Here is a 13,513-nt window from a genome sequence, read left to right on the forward strand (position 1 = left end):
ACGAACTAGCATAACTGTCACCATTCAAAGTGGAAACATCAGGGAAGTCAGTATGTTTTTCATACCTCTTTGCTAACACAGATCTTCATTAATATAAAAGCCTAATCAAACCTAAAGGTTATCTTCTACTAGCAGGAAATTCACATATAAGTTTAAATAAGGCTGTAAGATTTTTTTTTTATTATAAAATTAATTTATTAAGTCATTTACCTCTGATGTAATACATGGAACTCCCCACAGCCACACTGCAAATTTCTAACTGTATTGCGATTTAGAGGATAGGATAAAGCAGGTGTCATTGAGTTAAAACTCGTAAGTTTTGTGCAGGTAATGAGACACAAAGGAGCAGAAGTAGTTTATGCACTTTAGCTTAACTCCATAGTATTTGTCCAGGTCTGCCTGACTGGGTCAGTAACAAATCCATGCTGAGGAGAGGGATGTTTACGCAGCTGGTTGAATGGCACCACTGTGTGGCCCAAGGCCACTCCACAGAGCCAGAGAATAAAGGAGGGCCACTGGCAAGGCCTTGCACCTGCCCATTTATTTCATATTAAAATGCAGGCCCCTTCAAACAACGACCTTTATAGCTGTACCTTTTGCTAGTACTATTAACTTTTAGTTGAGAACATAGCTTCAATTCAAGATAATAAATTTGAAAAAGAAAAAAATCCTGTTCTTTCTGTGTTCAGTATTTTAAATGATGTATCTACACCATATTGCACAGAAATACCTGTTATTTTGTTATGCTCAATACCAAGGGGTTTGTCATCCCTTTTGTAGAGATCCTGTGTGATAGTTCTGTAGAAGGAAATACAAAATTCACAATCATTTAAATTGCAGTATACTAAGGTGTGGTGTGGTGACCCTGGCTAGCTGCCAGGTGCTCACCCAGCTGCTCTCTTACTTCCCCTCCTCAACAGGACAGAGGGAGAAAATACAAAGAAAAGCTCAAGGACTGAGATAAGGACAGGGAGATCACACACCAGTTACTGCCATGGGCAAAACAGACAGAACTTGGGGAAATCAAATTTATTGCCAGTTAAACAGAGTAGGACAATAAGAAACACCTCCCTCCACCCCTCTGTTCTTCACAGCTTAATTTTACTCCAAAGCCTCGTACCTGGTTGTCCTGATTTAAACCACAGTTTGTTATAATCAGTATATATGTAGGTCCTGGTTTGCCAAATTCAGTTAAGCTGTAGGACTTCTTGTCTGAGCAGGTAACTTCTCACTTGTGATGAGCATAAAAGAAGTATTCTCTGTGCACTAGTGACTGAAAAGCTCTCAGAGCATATTTGTTTTCCTCTTGTGAAGAACATCTTTGTTTATGACTCAGGGTTAAACTATTCCAGAAAGCAGTACTTTGGAGCATGCGTCTGCAACACACTAGTCCTAACCTGGTGGACTTGAATTTATTGGGCATGACATAGTAATAAAGTGTAATATACCATCCTTGAGTATCCGAGGTATTGGGCCAAGACCCTTGGGTGCTCAAAACACGAGACTATCATTGCAATATGGCTCTCCAGGTTGTGCCATCTTGTCTCTAACTTCCAATATACTCAACTCAAAGGTTAAGAGGTCTGCCAGATAGACATGTTGCCCTTGGGACACATTGAGCTCCTGCACCCTGACTCAGTTTCAGAAACAATGTCCCTTTTGAGCTTCACTTTCACCACACAAAAATTCAGATAAGCCCAAATGTTTTTAGTCTTGGCAGCATTTTAGATTTTACCAACTCCAAGGAATTTTCTGACACATAGAAAGTGAAAGAATGGTAATTCATAAATCCAGCACAAGCACACATGCTTTCAGCATGGAGCCCTACATGTAAGCTTGCTCACATAATTCAGAACTGAATATGGAAGTCTTTTTCTCCAGGATTTAGAAGCTACAGCTTTGTGCAAAGCTTGAAATAAAGCAGTTTGAAACAGCAACATCAGCACCTTTATTCAATGGATCAGGCCGATTTAATACTTCTAAGACATTTACCAGACTAAAATATAAGCCAAAGGCAAGCTCTGACCTGCACCTAATGATGTATTGGGTTAGAAGGGCCAAGTCATATCAGTTCTGTAGTCCCTGAAAGGTGTTGATGGGCCTAGCACCAGTTAGCTGTTCTGATTTTTTCCAGTGGGGAAAAAAAAAAAAAAAAAGGCTTGGTTTGTTGGCCTGCAAGTGCACTTCACTTCAGTGCAAGGCTCAAAAGCAAACCTCAGGATTCATAAGAATTTACTATACTTGGTTTGTCTCTGCATCTTCATGTTGTGGCATATTAGGTTTATCTTCTTTTTTCTGCAATTGAATAGGTGTTACAACATAAATTGCACATTATGAAAAGGCAGTTTTTCAAAATAAACAGAAAGTTTCTATGAACACTGTCCTCATTTCAGCTGGGATAGATACAGTGCTGTGTTTTGGCTCTGATGTGAGAAAAATGCTGATAGGACACTGATGGTTTTAATTGTTGCTGGGTAATGTTTGTACTAAGTCAAAGATGTTTCTGTTTCTTGAGCCCTGCCAGTGAGAGGGCTGGAGAGACACAAGAAATTGTGAGGGGCCACAGCCAGGACAGCTGACACGAACCAGCCAAAGAGGTATTCCATACCGTATGACAACATGCTGAGTATATAAACTAGAGGAAGAAGAAGGAAGGGGGGGGATGTTTGGAATGATGGCGTTTGTCATTGCAAGTAACCCTTAGGTGTGATGGAGCCCTGTTTTCCGAGGATGGCTGAACCACCTGCCTGCCCATGGGAAGTGGTGAATGAATTCTTTGCTTTGCTTTGCTTTTTGTGTGTGTAGTGCTTTACATATTAAATTGTTCTTATCTCAAGCCTCAAGTTTTACGTCCCTTTCCAATTCTCCTCCCCATCCCTCTGTTTGAGGGGAAGCGAGCAAGTAGCTGTGTGGTGTTTGGTTGCTGGCTGAGGTTAAACCATGACAAATACAAATCAGAAACAGGAAAAGCCAAATCCTCCATCAGTAACTTCAGATAATGCCTGCTATCTTTTGACATGAAAATAACAGAAGGACTCTCTCCTTCCTTTTCTTAATTTAAAATTTCTAAATTCTTCTATTCATCACATGACACTGGAGCCACTTACCAAAAGTTAGTTGCTTTGGAAAATGTGTCAAGTCCAAAGAAAGATGACATAGCAGCATCTTGGGACAAAAGAAATGTGAAATTCAAATGCAAAATCCTGTAACTGATCGAAGGTTACATTCTGTCCCCATATGCCAACATACTGCTCTTATAAGCATTAATAAAAGCTGTGGATATACATCCAATGATGGATTTTGGTCCTCAGATGTGACTCATTCAGTAAAATATTTTGTGTTGAATATAAAGAAAATCTGTACTTACAAACTAAAATTATCAGCAACAAAGTGGAAGCCAATGCTCCCAGAAAATACCTGAGAACACAATAATACCCATAAAGGTTAGAAAAACCCAAGAGATGCATATTGGGTTAATAGACATGAAGCCTGGGTGGGAGGAGAGAAAGTTCTTGCAGATGAACCCTCTGAACTCTGGTAGGTCAATTGCAGTTGGAAACTTTAAATTACTTAAGCCATTGAGGATAACTACCTAGAAAGAAAAAATATAGCATTCCCAGACTTAAAGAATCACCTATGTTGGTCACTTAGAAAGAGATGGATCCATTCTGGTTCTTCTCAGCCTTTCAGAACCCCTGCCCAAGCTCACTTGACATAGTGGTTTTCACATCTGTATACATATTTCTTACTTTTGTGCAGATCTGTATAGCTCAGATATTTGCCTGCATTGACTGTTATGTGAAAAAATGTTTTCACAGTAAGATACATCTAACTTTGAAAATGTGACCCTTAATTTATGTTTTATTCACCAGTTGAAACAGAGTAAGTACTAATATCAGAAACAACAAATCAAAGAAATAACAATTACCTTGTACACATTGAAATTATTAAATGCATGATCAGTGCAGCCATCTGAGAAAGGACATTTTGCACTGCCCTGGATTCTAAAAGACAATTCAGAAGGATTATTTTCATGAGTTTTCAGGAAAGTAAATATATGACAGGAGGTGTTTGCAAAGACTGCCTTCAGCCTGTGAGGCCAGCCTCTTCAGTTTCTTTTTAAGGGAGTTTGCTTACAGTGATTCAAAGCAGAAACCTAATTTTCATGCTTTGAGTGTCTCTCAGGAGTCTTCCCACCCCCCACCACAGAGAGACTATGCCCTCCATGCTCTCAGAAAACAAGCCTTTCTGAATAATTGCCTGTTTCAGTTTTTGCTCCCATGCCCTTTCCTCCATTTTCCTCTTCACTTTTTTCTTTTTCCATTTATCACTGAAAATAGGAGAGGCAAAGATGTGAGCAGGAAGGAATGAACAAGTAAATATAAATGTTAAGATTTTATTTTTAATCAGTCATTTAAAAGGTATGTTTCCGGAAATAGGTTCAATTCTGCAAAGGGGCCATATCAGTATTTTTAATGCACTTTATTATGCATTTTTAATGCATAATATTTTAAAATAAGACACATCAGAATAAGAATGTAACATACTTGCATTGCTCGAAGTCTCTTCATTTGCATTAATCATAAATGGAGAGCAGGATTCTGAAGCACAAAATGGTTTCTTGGGCTGAAGAAACTCATCACCTTTGGTGAGAGAGGCTCCATTAGATGCTAGAGTTTGCCTCTGCGGCACATGGCTATTACACTCAGAAGAAAAGTCCGAATCACCTACAAAAAGCACATATACAACTGAGATTACACAAAAGAAGAGCTTTGAGCCTTTGTGTTAATGAATTGGGGGTGGGGGGTGGATTAATTAATTAATTAATCACAGGGATGTTTCCAAATTGTTAAGGGTAGGGAATTGGCAAGTTAAATGTATGTATGCAGGAGAAAATATGCAGAGTAAAGACAAAACTGCATAGAGCATAACACAGTGAAGCTATCCCACCAGCCAGGTAAAAGCTGACTGTGCCAGATGTTAATGACAGCAGCATAAACATCACTGGTGACAACTTTGGATCCAAATTCAGTTTAAAAGTTGTTTTTTGGCACAAAGGTCTTTGCGGACTCATACTCTGTTTTAAAGCCCGGAGCTCAATTCACCACTTAAAATTCTGTCATTCTTTACCTGCACATCTTGGCAGACAGCCTCTGCAAAACCTATAGAAAGAGATGCTCAAGCCCCACTAAATATAGACTGTAATGTTGTAGCTCAATTACTTGGCACCCGATCAGGGCTTACCAGTATCATTCTGACTGGCTTTTAGTTTATGGAATCCGTCAAGCCAAGGATCATCTACATGAGAGGAGTCCGTATTGCTGAGGACAGTGCTGCTGAGCCATGACCTGGAGGCACTGAGATTGAACAAACTAGCAAGAGAGTGACAGATTTTTTTCCTTCGCCTGAATACACTAGAAAGAAAAGACACATTGTCAAGTAATAGAGTTAATTACTCTTGTTTAGTGGAGACAGAGCTCTAAAGCTTGCAGGACTGACATGAAAGACCCAGGTTCTGGGTGCTGTTCCTAGCCGTGTTCTTGACCCTGGGTATGTCACCAAGAATGACTGCTGCACCCTGCAATAACGTCAGCAAATGTATTAACAGAGCGGCAATATATCATGCTATTGTGACACTGGATGTACTACAGTTATTGGGCTCTCCTACTACTGTGAGCAGTCTCATACTACCCACGAGTTTCACCCTATCGTATCCCATTTGGTGCAGCCTGAATCCACTGTACTTTCTGGAACTACATTTTATATACCTTCCTAAACTGATGTTTTTCTGAAATCACAAGATTTTTCCCTGAGTAAGAATTCCAGGACTAGACCTTTTTCTTACTTTTTTCTTATTCCTTATCATGGTAACACCCCATTGGCAAAATGAGCTGTAGCTCTCCTTTTTCATTATTGCACACAACTCCAATTACAGCAACAACTGTGTGCTGAAGAGTTTTTGGGTAGTAAGATTAGACATGACTGAAAATCAAGTTATTTCAACCACTGCACTCTCCAAACTAAATCAGTTGAGATGCTCCCATTAAGAAGCAATGCTGACCTTATGCTAAGCAAAATGTAGCCAGCCACACAGATTCCTCTGGATAAATCCAGAGATCTGGAGGCAATTGCCAACACTGAGTAAAATCTGCATATAGGTCACTTACCGGACAAAATTCTCTTTATATGTAACACTTGTCTGGGATGGTGTCAGTGTTATGTTGCCCTCCTCATCAGACAGAAAACTGTCTTCCATCAAAATGTAATAACCATTAGAAAGTAGTTGAGGGCTGAGGCGACATGTGGAAAGGGAGCCTGCCAGAGGATTAGTGGAACAATATTCTTAGGCAGGGTCATTGTCCAAAAAGGTGCAAGCATAACTGAAAGGGAGAAATTAAACCCTCCAATTTAGTGAATGTCTAGACAGAGCATACCCATGATTTGATAATAAAAAATTTACATTACCAGCTGATGGGGGCTGGTAATGACATAGATTTAAAATATGTGGATATAATAATGATATTACTTCTGGACCTAGGGGGTTTCAGCCACCTAGAGTGTGCCTGCATCACACTTTACAGAGCTTCAGATTATAGGAGGGCTTCATGCCATGTGGTGCGTGCCATGAATGCATGGAGCCAGCTTGAATTGAGAAGTGCAAGGTGTATTTCTGTGGCAGTGCACTTGGCCAAGGAGTCCTGCTAGATCTACACTTACCTGGAGCTGTCAGAGTATTAGAGTATTTTTTTGCTTCTCTGAGTTACTCTGCATGGCACAAACCTGAGTGCCTCTGAACCTGGCAGGATTTGTTTGCTTTTTATAATCTAGCCATATTTAATGAAGATTTGAGGATACATGACTTTCAATTCTCACAAATCCTAGAACACCATGCAGCTAGAACAACATGGGATAAAGTCTACACATGGTGATAACTTCATCCAGCACTGCAATATAATTGACTTTGAGATGAAATACAGCACAGAAAAACACACTATGTGGTATTTAAAATAGGGGTACCTCAGAGTACTGTAACGACAGAGGTGAAAGGATCTAAATATTTCAGACATTTAACTCAGCTCAAGTAAAAATGGGTTTACGGATAGTCCTTTCTCCTCAACATCTTTGAGTTCCAAGTGGCCATGCAGTGACATCTGTGGAAAGAATAGACTGGATTGATTCAGTGGCTGACGTGGGTTTCAGTAGCAGTTTAACTATCCCATATGGCATGTCACACAGGGAGACTGTAATTTCAGTGGAGGGAAAAGCAGGTGGAACAGAGGTACTCCAAAACCTTGTAATTGCCAAGCTAATGCTTCCAATCTCCACAGCAGTACTTCTGGACTTTCATTTAAAGCAGTAATTAAATTAAAATCAGCACTATAAATCTAAGTATTTAGTTTTGTATAAAAAAAGCCCCAAAGGGATTTTACAACATCTCCAATGAAATAAAAATAAAATTAAACAAGTATAATTTTCCTCAATACCTTGGAAAAATATGTTGTGAGAGGCTGCGTCTATGTTCACCATTAAACGCTGTTGAATCTGCAGAGGCAAAGGCCAAATAAGAAGGAGTCATTATATCCAGTGACAGCTCAAACAGCTGACAGGTCTTCACTGACAGAAACCTTATGCATATCAAAAAGATCATAAAAGAAGTTAAAAAAGAAAAGGACATTAAGGGAGACATTAGAGGAGATAAAACAGATGAAAGATTGTGGGAAAAACGTAGTGTATATTGGAAAGTCATCTCAACCAGGACAACACAGAATCAGAGCCAATCATAATCAGACACTTGTACACTGCACAGCTTACAACCTTGAGAAAAATAATTATGGACACAAACGCAATAGCTGCAGTAATTTTAAGTGTTTTCCCAGAAACCTACTTCATGCAAAAATTAGTACATGTACTGGTGATAGATAAAGAGTAGAATGGAAGTACCCCCATTACAATATATTTTTCAGATGAAAATTGCAGATATAGCACAAACAGGCATAGGGATAGCAACACTGACAAAGATTTGACAATAATACTGTGGCAGGATACTAAGGAAATAGGATTTGTCTGGATTACCATGGATCAAGTCTGCAAAGTGCTACCAGATGTTCAGCATCTGACAGAATCAATCTTAAGAAATATGAGCAATGGTTATCCATAGAAAGAATTTATGTCTGCAATTACATAGAAAGATAAAAGATATGATCTTTCCCTGTAATACCTTGCCTCTGCTGTATCTTTAGATCTTCAAGCTTACAATAGCATTAGTAAAAGCCCACCATTCACCTACAAGAGGAGATAGGTCTAAGAGAAAGTTGTTTTTTTTTTTTTACATGTTCAATTAAAAGCTGAGGTAAAGAAAGGACATGAAGGTCAGTGTTTCCACTTTGGTACTCTTTTTTATTTTTATCTGGAACTCAATTGTCAGTCACAGCCTAGATGTGAAGGCTGACTGAGCCTTGGGACCAGGCAGGGTCACCAAAGATAGGAAGTAAAACCTTCCAGAGTACTTTTTACCACTCAGTCCTATTACCCTACTCCCATACGTGCTGTTTCTCCTACACTTTGGGGAAAAAAAACCAACCCAAACCATTCACTTTACCATGAGAAAATTATGCTCTAACCCTTGCAAAAACAACATGAGGAAGAGACAACTGGAAGAAACTTGGTGGAGGTACAAAGAGATCAAGTAGTATTAGTCAGAATGCCACACAACCAGTTGTACAAAAAGGGAGAGCAGTGGTATATTTCATAGACTGACATGTTGTAGGCCTATTTTTTTCATATACAATTAGGTCCTGAAATAATTTCTCTTATTTTAAGTAAAATCATTATGTTAAACTGTGCAAAAACAAACTGAAAACCAAGAAATTAATCCAAACCCTACAAGAAAATACAGGCAGAACTCCATAGGTGGTTTTCAGATCTGGATATAAACTAAAATCAGCAAAATTCCAAATCTTATCAGTCAGACAAGATTTGTTCCACTACAGAGGTTTTTATTGAAAGCTCTGACAAATGTGCACAAATTTACTTGCTTCTTGCGTCGATGCAACATGTGATATTCCATACATCTTGAAAAGGACTGTTTCATACATGCTGGGCTAACAGTAATATGGATTGTGTGTAAAAGCATTTACAAAGAAACAGAAGTATGTTTTATTTTGTCTTTTCTGAAAATTAGGATGTGTAAGATAGTATCTTCAATATATATTACATAATTAGTTGTATTCTCACTTAGGCAAAAATGAATGACTCTAGGGCAGATTTGTTTGTAAAGGGATATAGAAATATACCTCACCATCAGTTATACCTGCTACAACTCTTCTGAGAGTGAAACTTTCCAGCAACTAAAACCCACAACACAGTTGTATTGCATGTGGTTTTTTTCAGTTACAATAATATAAGGTAACAACTGCTAAAAAAGAGTAACTTTTAAGAATAGTATCTTACCTATAGGTAGTGCTTACACTTAGAAAGTGTTGGCACGTACTAATCCAAGTGGCCGTACAAACCACAGTCCTTCCTTTACTAATTTGAATTGTCTCCTAAATTTGCAAGTATGTCTCTGCAGGATGCTTATTTATCTGCCACCCTCCAGAGAAGTAAAATCTAAGGTAAAATAGAGTAAATACATATGTTTATAAAAGAAAGCAAGAGCTATACATATGCAAATACATTACTGGGGAGGCGATGACTTTCCCTCTGCTGAAGAACAGTTAATAAGCAGTTGTAATTTGCTTTCAAACTATTTTAAGTAATAATAATACCAAGCTTTTTTAAACAGTCATAGAACAGGCAATCCTATAGATTCTTTTGCTACCCTTGATCATGAGTTTTATTTCTTTCTCATGCATTAATGAAGAGGGTTCCTGAAAATCATAATTCAATCAATGCTGGAGAAAGCATGGAAACATCATGCTGTAGATAACGCTGCACAGTGTTCTGCTTTCATTTAATATTCAGTCCCATTTCTGGGCAATTAATAGCATGAGAAGCTATGGTAACAATATAAGCAAGCCAAAACAAAGCAACTCAACCACCACTGTATGATAAAGCAGTAATATTATATCTCTAATCCACAAAATGAGCATCAGTACAGAACCTTTAAACTATAACATGAGAAAAGGCCAACAGCTTTAAGAAATCTCACTAAAAGTGAATCTGAGGTGAATGCAGCAATATTTGATGTCAAGAATTCAAATAAAAGTTTACGGAAAAAATTCCCCTTGAATTTCAAAACAACCAAAAGCCCATGTCATAATATAAACAAAAAGTCACTGTCCAAAATCGTCGGTTTTAATTTCCTTTTCATCCAAAAATCAAATAAACCTCAGTGCCAATGATGCCCTCAATTGGTAGCCAGGAGTCCCCTGCCTATATTTACATTCTAAATACTTACATTAGTCTGTACCAAAATACAGTGCTAACTATTAAATTAGCTGAAGCCCAAGCAATCAGTTTAATTCTATTGTACCTATCAAACAAGTATCTACAAAGATAGGTTTTTTTGTTCGCACAGATTAGTGATTTTTGAAGAGTAGTCTAGTCCTTCCTCCCTGCAGGTTATGATAACAGTATTCACAAAAAACCAAAACTTCCTGAAGAGCGATATAGAAATTAATCCAAAGCTTAGTTATTCCTCAGCTGACAAATACATTAAGAGATAAATATGGGCAAAATCTTCCAAATCTTGAAAATCCATTTCACTCTTAACACATGTATGCAAAAAAATTTCACACCACCAACATGAGAGCCTCTGAGATGTTAAGTGGAGGGTGCTCTTTCTGCAACCTCGTGGAAGAGATTAGCCCTGAGTCTTTGGAAAGGCAGTCCTATGAAGTCCCCTGTTTCCTTTTGAAAACAGCCTGTGCAATCGGCGGCACAGAGGCAAAATGAGGTCATGCTTCCTGTAAAGTAGCCTCACATCAGAAGCATTCATTTTGAAAAGCAAACTGAAGATTAAGATTAGCCCAGTGAAAGCTTTTGCAGGCTGTTGTGAAAGACAAGATACACTATAAATAACATTTCATTCCAATGATGAAATGGAGAACAAAGACCGAACCTTTTCTCATAAAGAAAAGTGACAGATTTTTGTTTCCGCTTTACTTTTCTACCTCACCCAGAAAACCCTGAAGTGGTATACCCAAATCACTCAGTTTGTTGAAATACTTGTGAGCCTGATGGGCTTTGATGTAGGAAAATGATCCAGCTACCAAAAAAAGCTGTGTATGGTAACAAGACATTTTGCAAAAGCACTATTATGTGCATTTGGTGAGAGTTCAGAGTTGCTTAAGTTTCACGGTCAAAAACATTATTGTGAATACATACCATGCAATGTTAAGGTACATTCCTTTGAAAGGAGAAAGGAATAAAGCCATTTGTAAACATATTAATTGTTCCACTCTATATGTTTCATACTTATGTAAGGTATCGATTCATCATACCTTAAAGCATACAAAAATAAAGTCAAATCAACATAAGGGAAATGGACCCTGAATAAGATGTCCTAGTAATCAAAATAATTTGTCTATAGAACTCTTACAAATGTAATATAAATCAGCAGCTTGACACTGAAGAATTATACAACCTTAGGGAGCAAAACTTCGTCTCCAGACAAATAGGTAAAACATGCTTGTAGGTATCTCTCCTGATGCTTGTATGTAACAGTGACAAAAAGAAAGCATAAATCTAGTAAAATATGATTTATTTGATTTAATGATAGGGTTTTTTTCCCCTGGAGAAGGAAAAATACTTCCACTGATAACAAAGGAATGTAAATTCTCACCTTACAGAAAAGGGAACAAAAATAGCAATTAGGCAGTTAGGATGCTACAAAAGACCTTCTGTTTGGGAGCTAAACTAAAATAAATATTTTAAGGTCCTTTTGCTCAAACTTGAAATACAGGGATACATTTGTTCTTCACTTCTTTTATTTTAGTGGAATTATGCCAATGAAGAAATTTAGTCCAACACTATTTCCATGCGTGCATGGGCTTCACTACAGTAGGATTTCCCTGTCTCCCTGCCTCTCTACAGGCAATGGACATAAATTCCCCATGGTCTTTAAAACTAGGTCACCTACTGAAGAATTTCTATGCATACATTAATTTACTTCTCGGGTGTATTTCTGGTTTCTTTTTATATTTGACTCAACAGGAAGCAGTTAATTCTGAGCTTGGGCTGCGTTTTTGTAGGAAAATTGGCATTTCATTTTTGTCTATATAGTTAAATTATATTGTGTCTATATCATATTTAGACTTAGAGATGTTTTCTTTTTTAATCACTACCATTCATCACTATTCCACAAGTTTCTGATGCATAAACTTTGTGCATTAGTGAATATTTTATTGGTAGATGTTAGCCTATAATTTATATATATACACACACAGAGGTTTATATACAGCTTTTTTTGTTGTTGTTGCTCTCCCTGTTGCTTCTCAAACTGCCCAGCCCACCTCAAGCCCCACCTCAACTATCAGATTTCAAATTTGAGAAAATGAATATGCTAACAAGCTTGCTGTTCAGTAGTTTTATGCTTGTTGCATACAAGTTCAACCCACAAAAGGAAGGAAATGAGATTACAGTCTGGAACACTGCATATCTTTCCACTCTTCTCCTAGGCTTACTCTACTTTTGACACTGCTAATAAAGAAGAAAGCATATTGCTAGTGGGAAACATATTGTGCGGGTTCTGGCAGCCCAAGAAAGGCAAGGCTGGTGGGACCTCCCTGCCTGAGGTTCTACCAGCTTCAAGCCTGAGCATGTGTACATGGTAGGCACACACACACAGAACAAGTGTATACACCATATATATACATACATACACAGCTGGCCACACAGATAACAAAGGCAAAAATAGAGAGCACTCACCCAGACAGCACTGACGGCCTCATCCTTCTCACCTCTCTGGCTGAACAGAACAGAGGTCCACTAGTGAGAGTACAGAGATACACACAGCTGCACAAGCTGGATCCCTCCAGCAACGGAGCTCAGACACTCCACCTGCCCAGCAGTTGCCCCAGATCCCAGTCTCCCCAGTTGCTGGCACCTGAACATTTGAGACCTCAGGGACACAGCCTCACTGCAGGTGTTGGTACAGACCACCACACACTGAGGTACAGCTGGTCAGGATCCCCCTGGTCCTCAGCAGCCCACTCCCTATGTCATTGCCCGTAGAGACACCCCTGGCCGTAACATGTCCCATGCTCCCAGGCAGTAACCCCCCTCAGTCCTAAAGGTGCTCTGGTGTTCACTCATCTGGGTGGGTTTCATGCCTGGACACAAGGACTGAGGTTCCTCTGGGACAGCCCTGGGAGAGGCCCACACAGGTTGTTCCTTCCCCTGAGTCCTTAATTTGGGTTCCCACTTGTCATTGTGCCCTTATGTTCCTCTGGCTTGATGCAGAAGGGCCTTTGATGGGTTGACAGCTCCTGGAATGGGCCTGGGAGCAGCTGCAGTAGGGTATTATTTGGGTTTCCCTCCTGCTGTTGACTCTCTGTGCTCCTTTGTGGGT

The 13,513-nt window shown here is 38.9% G+C and overlaps 1 protein-coding gene across 1 annotated transcript; it reads right to left on the reverse strand.

The window, feature by feature from the left end:
* Nucleotides 1-218: 218 nt before the first annotated feature.
* Nucleotides 219-11,566, reverse strand: TMEM71 (transmembrane protein 71). Its single transcript, XM_056330230.1, has 8 exons — nucleotides 8,972-11,566; nucleotides 7,485-7,548; nucleotides 6,347-6,380; nucleotides 6,168-6,257; nucleotides 5,245-5,414; nucleotides 4,548-4,727; nucleotides 3,108-4,004; nucleotides 219-798 (listed from the first exon to the last, which is right to left on the reverse strand). The coding sequence occupies exons 1-7, from the start codon at nucleotides 9,131-9,133 to the stop codon at nucleotides 3,925-3,927; spliced, it is 780 nt and encodes a 259-aa protein (XP_056186205.1). The 5' UTR covers nucleotides 9,134-11,566; the 3' UTR covers nucleotides 219-798; nucleotides 3,108-3,924.
* Between the last annotated feature and the right edge of the window lie 1,947 nt (nucleotides 11,567-13,513).

This window comes from Falco biarmicus, chromosome 3 (assembly GCF_023638135.1).
Source record: "Falco biarmicus isolate bFalBia1 chromosome 3, bFalBia1.pri, whole genome shotgun sequence".
NCBI lineage: Eukaryota > Metazoa > Chordata > Aves > Falconiformes > Falconidae > Falco > Falco biarmicus.

What these genes read in the sequence shown, in the direction of transcription:
- TMEM71 (XM_056330230.1), bottom strand. Translation starts at nt 9,133, where the DNA reads ATGCTTTTACACACAATCCATATTACTGTTAGCCCAGCATGTATGAAA. An exon ending in TCTGTAGTGGAACAAATCTT is followed by an intron (nt 7,549 to 8,971) that starts GTCTGACTGATA and finishes TGGCCTTTGCCT; the next exon opens with CTGCAGATTCAACAGCGTTT. An exon ending in AGAGACTTCGAGCAATGCAA is followed by an intron (nt 4,005 to 4,547) that starts GTATGTTACATT and finishes ATTGTCTTTTAG; the next exon opens with AATCCAGGGCAGTGCAAAAT.